The 7,994-nt window shown below is 34.9% G+C and overlaps 1 protein-coding gene across 4 annotated transcripts; it reads left to right on the forward strand.

The window, feature by feature from the left end:
* Nucleotides 1-805: 805 nt before the first annotated feature.
* LOC105124116 (actin-related protein 2/3 complex subunit 2A-like) lies at nt 806-6,779 on the forward strand. 4 transcript variants are annotated; one of them, XM_011023981.1, is made up of 10 exons: nt 807-1,112; nt 1,209-1,275; nt 1,383-1,590; nt 3,227-3,396; nt 3,938-4,015; nt 4,236-4,368; nt 4,452-4,543; nt 5,287-5,343; nt 6,319-6,390; nt 6,482-6,779. In XM_011023981.1, the coding sequence occupies exons 1-10, from the start codon at nt 1,051-1,053 to the stop codon at nt 6,515-6,517; spliced, it is 975 nt and encodes a 324-aa protein (XP_011022283.1). In that variant the 5' UTR covers nt 807-1,050; the 3' UTR covers nt 6,518-6,779. The 4 variants fall into 4 exon arrangements, with proteins under 4 accessions (XP_011022286.1, XP_011022285.1, XP_011022284.1 ...); XM_011023984.1 differs by lacking the exon at nt 3,227-3,396 and having other exon boundaries at nt 806-1,112; nt 1,383-1,613; XM_011023983.1 differs by lacking the exons at nt 6,319-6,390; nt 6,482-6,779 and adding an exon at nt 5,830-6,288 and having other exon boundaries at nt 806-1,112.
* Nucleotides 6,780-7,994: the final 1,215 nt, after the last annotated feature.

Below are 7,994 nucleotides of genomic sequence, written 5' to 3' on the forward strand. Positions count from 1 at the left end.
TCAAAACCTATTATTTTTCAATTTATTTTCTACAATACTATCAAACATTAATATGTGTGTGTGTGTGTTAATCACTGATTAAATTTACCTTTGTCCGATATTAACACGATGTGTTAATACAAGCTGGGTTAGTTTAACGCTTGCATTCCAGTTTCAATCAAGCAATGCTCGAGTCTCGAAAACTGCAGTACTTAACAATTAAAGCGAATTATCTATCTCGAAGAAAAACTTATTGAATCCTAAATTGAAAATAAAAATGATAATGTAAATTAGGTCATTATTTATGAACGTCTTCAATTCACTAAAACAATTGCATCGTTGTAAATTTGCCCTAGAAAAAAACAAATCACCCTCTAATTACGTTTTGCATTTGTCAACCCCATAAAGGAAACTCATTTAATTTAAAATATATTATCATAGATAAATTATTATGAATTTCATTAAATATCACTTAAGTTCAATTATCATAAGGTTTGAATTATAGGTTAAATAAATTAACTCAATTTAACTAGTGTATTTTTTAAAAACTCAAACCAAGTTTTAACAGGTTTACTAATTTCATTTTAAATTGATTATTTTTTTGACACCTTACCTGAGTCAGAAGCCGAGTCGTCCGGATCTCAAACCAACCTCCTAGCATTACCAGCTATGCTTTTAGGGGTTCAAAAGAAGACAGGAGGCTTTAATTAAAACTATAGCCTATATATTTGGGGCTGCTGTGATAATAGGAAAAACATTACAGGCGGAAAATAAATAAAATAGAAGTGGGGTAGCTCTAACAGAAATAAGAGAAAAGGGAAGGATTCACTGGTGATAGTGAAAGTGAAAGTGAAAGTCAGAGAGAAGAGGAGAGGAGAATCCTAAGCACCTCTTTGAACACTGATAGACAGGACTCCTCTCTCACGTTAACTCCGAGGAAAGAAAGGAAGGATCTCACAGCTCTCTCTATCATCATCATAATCGCTTTCACTTGGAAAACAGAAAGTGAACATACACGGAGAGAGAGAGAGAGACAGACTTGAAACAACACAGAGCTAAAAGTAGAAATCAATGATTTTGTTGCAGTCCCATTCCAGATTTCTCCTTCAAACATTACTGAATCGTGTCCAAAAGTGAGTCTTCTTATCATTTCTCTCTCTTTGTACACATCCAAGAAATGATGTTTATTGCACCGCTGATTTTATTTTTTTTAACTGGGTTGATTTCAGTCTTGAAAAGGCAGTTGAATTGGATTACCACTGGGTGGAGTTTGATGATGTTCGTTACCATATTCTGGTGAATACCAAGATTCCCCTTTTTAGTTTCCTGTCCTGGGTTTTCCTTGTTTTCTTGGCTTATTTTAGATAATATCTTTGTTGGGTTCTCTTTCTTTCTTGTTTTAGGTGTCAATGAAGAATCCAAATGTCTTGCTGTTATCCGTTTCGTTACCAATCCCACCTCCAGAAGCTGTTTTCATAGGTGGACTTCCGTTTGGAGCCATAGAAGCTTTAAAGGCTGCTTATGGTGTGGTTGTGCAGATTCTTGATCCTCCCCGAGATGGCTTTAACCTCACTTTGAAACTCAATTTGGGGAAACTTCCACTTCATGAAGGTTCTACGAGTTCCTTTCCTAAGGTCATTATTTGCTTGTTATGATGTATATGTTATAAGATGGTAGCATGTTTTGTAGAATGTAGTGGATCATTTTGTTATGATCCTTGCTTAACAACAAGGATTTGAGAAGAAAAGAAAGTTAAGAGAAGAGGAAAGAAGAGAATTGAGAGAGAATTAGAAGAATAATGGGGAGAAAGGGTTCTGCAAAACTTTACAGAAATGTCAACTCATACCACTTGCCTTCTCTAGAATTACACTTTACAGTATTTATGGTATACCTTCTAACTGACTATGCTAACTAACTTCCCATGCTTAACTAACTCTAACTGTCAGATACTTACAAACCACATGTGAATTATTAACAATCACATGTTGAGTTATTCTTGCTATTGCCTCTGCTAACTGCCACTCGAGATGCTGCTGCTAAGCTGTTACTGAAGCTATTTCTCATCATGGATATTGTAATACATTTTCATTCCATATTACCATATTACATGACATTGCCTTACATTACATTTTAGCGAAAGATGACACCAAGAGTTACTTGATAAGCATCCTCCGCTTCATTGGTTTGCTTTCTTTTTTTTTCCTCAAAAGTTCATCCATTGCAGGATTATGCTTTGCTTATATATTCTTCTTTTTGGTCCTTTGTTGGATTGTCATCTAGTTCAAGTTTGGTTTAAAAAATATCTGGCCATATTACCATTAAATACTAGGGAAAGTTCCATCGACTACCTGCTGAAATAGCTTAGTTATTTCTCTAAGGTTTGCTTTATGTTATTTCTTTCTAGAGCGGATTTGTAATATAAAAGGTTTTTCTTTTCATTTGTTAGGAGCATTCTGCTACTCCACCCTTGAAATCTGTATGCCCCCTTGTGAAGTTTTAGCAGCCTCTAAGTGAGAGATAGATCTTATACATTTATTACGTGGACCAAATGTTTTGCTAATGGAGGACAGGGGTATTGCCCTGGGACATTTGTGACATTCACTTGGAAGGGCTAATTCATTATTTTATCAATTCCTTAGAAAGACTATGCTGTAGCCTAAGCAGCCATCCTTAGAGGCTTTGGCATATTTATCATAGTAGAATTCTTCCTTTTTCTTCTTCTCTTACACACTCCCGTTCCTCTGCTTATGTCTGATGTTTGATTGCTTTCTCTATCCTTTATTCCTTCTACTGGCCTTTTTAATCCCATGCTTCACTGAGAAAAATTAGTGTGAGCAGCATTGGGTATTGCAAGAAAGGTTTAATAGGATTATGATCGTGTCAATATATTGTGGAGAATTGAGTGGCTGCTGCAAATGCAATTACAAAGCCCTTTTCATCAGTTGGATGGTGAGACTATTTCGTACAGCTGTTTTCTTTTTCACCTTGAATATCTATTCTCTTTGCAATTGTAGGGGGCTCTACATACCAACCATATGATTAAAGTTGCAAGCCAACTACTCCTCGAATTTGAATGTTCCATTTTGCTCATGAATGCATTGATTTCTCTCTTTATTTTACAGGATTAGTTCTGCTACTTTAGTTGATTCTTGTGTGGATTAGGTTGTGATTAAGTTTCAGGTTTTTGTTCATTTTAATGGCTGTTATTAATGTTGTTCTTAGAAAGTGTACTGTTGATATTGTGCAGAGCACAGGTATGCTCTCTTGGTAAAGATTGCATCTGTTAGGGAAGTGGTGCTAGGTGCTCCATTAAGAGTAGTTTTAAAACATCTTTCATCAAAGACTGTTATTCCTGGTATTGATGGGCTTCTGGCCCTCGTGCATCGGTCCAAAGAGTCTTTCTTCCTTGTTCCTCAGGTATGATCATAAGTTGGAAGGGAATAAAATATGTCCCTTGAACTTCTTCATTTTCCTTCATGCAATTACCTTTGTACCTATAGAAAGGAGAATATTTTAGCTAGCATTTTGTGGTGCAAAGAGGGGATTCTTTCTCCCTCTTATTCAGTGGTCCTTAATTTATATGTATTTTGTATGTTGGAAATGCAGTAGGGATGGTTGTGGTTTTTTTTTTTTTCACATATTTTGAAACAGCTGGCAATCTCTGTGTGCCTTAATTAATACATGCATGTACACCTTATCAAAAGAATTACTTGCATTGTACAGTGGTTACCTTCTAGGAATGTCATTTTTCGAAACTGCCCTACTCCTTTGTGTCTTCTTCCTCTCTCTTCCTATTCCATTTTTTTATCTAGCTCGCCTTGGCTTTTAGTTTATTTTGAAAGATTAATTTCTGGGTTACTTCATATTGTTTGTTTGTCATATGACCCATATCTAGTAACATGAGAACAATCATGGATTGAAATTTAACTGAGTGAGAAACTTTAATTGTTTAATGCAGCCAGACAAGGTTACTGTGGTATTTCCCATGAGATTCAAGGATTCCATAGATATTGCTTTTGCTACTTCCTTCCTTCAGGTACTCCACATGTAGTTATGTTTTAATGATCGATGTTGCTTCTCAGAAATTGTATATCTGTGGGCAGGAGATGATACTGTCACTTACATACTTTATTTAGATACTAATATTACAATTACTTATAATTCTGTTGCCTAGGCTGCTTGCCACAAAATTCTTGTGTAACTATTCTTGGTTAACATTTTTCTTTTAACATTATAAAGTTCTGATTTACATCCAGGAATTTGTCGAAGCCAGGCATACAGCTGGACTTAATAATGCTCCTCCTTGCTTGTGGTCTCCTAACCCACCTCTTGAATTGAAGGAAGCCCCTGCTGAAGCATTGTCTGCAAATGCAGGATTTGTTTCTTTTGGTAATGTCACAGGAATAGCTACAATTAGTTCCCTCCTTTTTTATTGCAGCATAACAAATTGTGCCATACATGAAACAATGCAGTCATTTTTCCTCGTCATGTGGAAGGCAAAAAGTTGGACCGGACAGTGTGGAATTTATCAACATTTCATGCATATGTTAGTTATCATGTTAAGGTGAGGTTTCTGCAGATTGCTCCCACTTTTTATTTTGTCACCTGTAGCTCTTTCACATATTTTGGAATGTCGAATAACAAACACAAACACACACTGACAGAAAAGATCACTTATTTCATCTTTATGCATAACTCACAAAGTCCTTGTTGCAATATGCATGAACAAGGAAAGTTTTTATGGCCTTTTCTACCCAAAATGTACAAAACAAGGGTTTTAGGTTGATAAAAAAAAATTCAAAAGTTTTATTGGCTTGCTACATCAGGACTTCAACATGCAACACTGCCCTCTTATTGTAATTTTGTTTCTCTAATTTCTGTCATGCTATGTGGCGGTGCAATAATTATTTTTCACAATGGTTTTGGAATTTGGACCTAGGAGTTAACCAGAGTTTGCATGATCAAAAATACAATTCTGTGATGATCAGTTAGATGGTTTACTCTGTTAATCAGGAAATCAAAATAGTATTATAGATTGTACCTGGCAAGATCTTTTGTGTTCTTTGCACTGAAACTTGACTTGACTCTTTTTTTGAACTTGTTTTTGTTTTTCCTTGTTGCTAATGTGCGGTTCAAAGTAATTAGATACATAAATTCATCATTCGAGCCAATCAAATTTTAGTTTCTATTGTTGTTTTATAAGAACCTTTGATAAAAATAATAGTGTATGGATCTATGGTTGTGCTCCTGCTTCCTTTAATCTGCCCCACCTAAACACATAATTATTTGATGCACTTTCCTCAACAGTGCTCGGAGGGTTTTATGCATACTCGCATGCGAAGACGTGTAGAATCTATGATTCAGGTAAAATTTTCATCTTTCGCAGTTGACTTTGCTTGCTCAGTTTTCTCCTTGGTGAAAAATAATTATTTTAAAGTAGTCTGAAGAAATTTAGGTCTGACAGGAAAGACGGTTCTTTCACAACCAAATAAATTTAGTGCGGGTTCATGCTTTTGCTGCGCATTTGGTCTTAAGCTACCATGTTGCTACTTGCTAGCAGGCTGTGCAGCATCAGCACTCTGCGTTAAGTTAAGGTTTATTCAAACCTAGAAGGGTGTGGGGTTTAGGGATAGTGGATAGCTGCTCCATAGGGCCTCCAGATGAACCCAAGAAAGAAAAGAAAGAAAGAACGAAGGAAATTGGGTATGTTAAGCTGCACAAAACCATCAAGCTAGAAGAGGTCTACGGTTGATATTGGGAAAAGGCGGGAAAAGGAGTCGTTGCATTGTTGCTGTTGTTTTTCCCAAGGGAAGCCAAGCAACTCACTGACATAGGTCCTGGACCTTGCAGGGCTGTACTGCTGTACTTGATCTTAACTCATAAAATCCATTATTGACGCCCGCAGTTGGAATGGCTGTTTGGTTGGTGACAGTGACAGGAATATATTGCCATTACAGGCAACTAAAGGTAAAGCCACAGCAATGGTGTCAGTTAAGTGGAAGGCTAGAACCAACAATTTCCTAGGAAATTCCTGAAACTGCTGCCTAAATGACCACAGAAGCGCAGTGTTGAGTTTTGCTTTGCAGACGAGTCTTTGCTTAAATTTCTCTTTCAGCCATTCTCGTTTTGGTATCCAAGGATTATGGGAACATGTTCAGATAGTTATCCAAAAGAAACGCGTTTCTCTGTCCTTTCTGGACTTTGATTTCTCAGGGCCCTCAAATTTCCTTGCATGGTTTTTGGCTAGTCAATGATTCAAAGAAAAGAAGAGGTTTTTTTTTTTTTTTTCCTTTTATTATAGTTAAGGGCTCATATAGAGTAACACACTTTGTATCACAGGCCTTGGATCGTGCAAAACCACGTGTAGAGGAGAAAAAGAAATCACCAAATAGCAGATCTTTTAAACGTCTGGTATGTTATTATTTTCACCTTTCTTGTTACTTTGAAGAACTTAAAGTTAAATCATTTATATATTCGTTATAATATCTATACGGATTTGTAGAGCCTCAAGGAAGCTCGAGCTAATTCAATTTCCTAGATGTGGAATTCTTGAGGCTCCTCAAGAACTTGCCGGAATCAATTCAAGGGAGGCTTGTGACGACTGCTCTCATCCTTCTCTGGAAGGGGAAAGAAGTAACAGGAAAATGAAGGGAGAAAAGCACCATGTTTAGGTGCCAATGTGTACACTTTTGATATTTGGTGGCTCCCTTGGAACCAGAAGATTCTATGATTTAAATATCAATATTTTTTCGATCTATTTTAGGGATTTTATTTTTCTCTGAAAATGTGATTTTGTTTAAGCCTTTTGTAGCTTTGCTTCAGTATATCCCCGAACCTTATGATCGAATTTTTAGGCGGGTATTAATTTTTTTTTTAAAAAAAATATAGGGGTAGCAATTACCTAATCTTAATGATGACGGGTTTTTGCTGTGTGTTGTCATCATTATTCATGTGGATGAATTAAATAAAATTTTATATTATTTTACTTTGATTTTTAAATTTTTATTAGTTCTAATTAGAAAACAATTGATGATTTTATTTTTTTATGAAATAATAGGATTGAAAAAGAAGGGTATCAAAATGAAAAGTAGAAAATATGAATGGTATAAAAAAAATATAGGGGTAGCAATTACCTATAATCTTAATGATGAGGGGTTTTTAACCATCTAGGTGGTGGCCAAGTGGTAAGGACTTGAGATCTAGACGTTTGTTTCCTCTGTAGTCTCAGGTTCGAGTTCTTGGTTGCTCATATGATGACCACTGGAGGCTTACATGGCCGTTAACTTTAGGGTCTATGGGATTAGTCGTGGTGCAGCGTAAGCTGGTCTGGACCCCATGTTAATCTAAAAAAAATGATGATGGGTTTTTGCTGTATGTTGCATCATTATTCATGTGGATGAATTAAATAAAATTTTATATTATTTTACTTTGATTTTTAAATTTTTATTAGTTCTAATTAGAAAATAATTGATTTTGTTTTTTTATGAAATAATGGGATTGAAAAAGAATATCAAAATGAAAAGTAGAAAATATGAGTGGTGTGTTATAAGTTTTAAAAAAGATGTATTTTGATTATTTAACTTAAACAATTATTTATGAAAATTATACAATTTTGATCTTTTAATATTTTTTTAATTTTATTTTGATTTAAAAATTTATTTTTGTTATTTTTTTCATGTTTTTTTTTTTAAATCACTGATTTTGACAATAAAAATATAAATATATCATTAACATTAATTTAAACTATTAAAATATTAATGCTAATTTAAACTATTAAAATAAATAATATTTATATCAAATTATTTTATTTAACGAGCGGATTGTGTGCTGCCATAAACGATGTTCTACCTATATTTATTTATTTATTTATGAAAAAAAAAAAAGTGAAAACAGGTTGTCGCCTTTTTCCCAATCAAAAGCAAAAAAAGGGCCGGTTGTGTATACCTGCACGTGCAGGCCCCGCGAGAGGGGTTTCTTTTTGTTTTTTGGATCAAGTGCTCTAAGCCACTATTTAT

The sequence above is a fragment of the Populus euphratica genome, unplaced genomic scaffold (genome assembly GCF_000495115.2).
Source record: "Populus euphratica unplaced genomic scaffold, PopEup_1.0 scaffold4.1, whole genome shotgun sequence".
Taxonomy (NCBI): Eukaryota; Viridiplantae; Streptophyta; class Magnoliopsida; order Malpighiales; family Salicaceae; genus Populus; species Populus euphratica.

Excerpts from the sequence above, each read along its gene's own strand:
- LOC105124116 (XM_011023981.1), top strand. The coding sequence starts at position 1,051 with ATGATTTTGTTGCAGTCCCATTCCAGATTTCTCCTTCAAACATTACTG. Across the intron at positions 4,369-4,451 it reads TGCAGGATTTGTTTCTTTTG|TCATTTTTCCTCGTCATGTG; the intron begins GTAATGTCACAG and ends GAAACAATGCAG. Across the intron at positions 6,391-6,481 it reads GCAGATCTTTTAAACGTCTG|AGCCTCAAGGAAGCTCGAGC; the intron begins GTATGTTATTAT and ends ACGGATTTGTAG.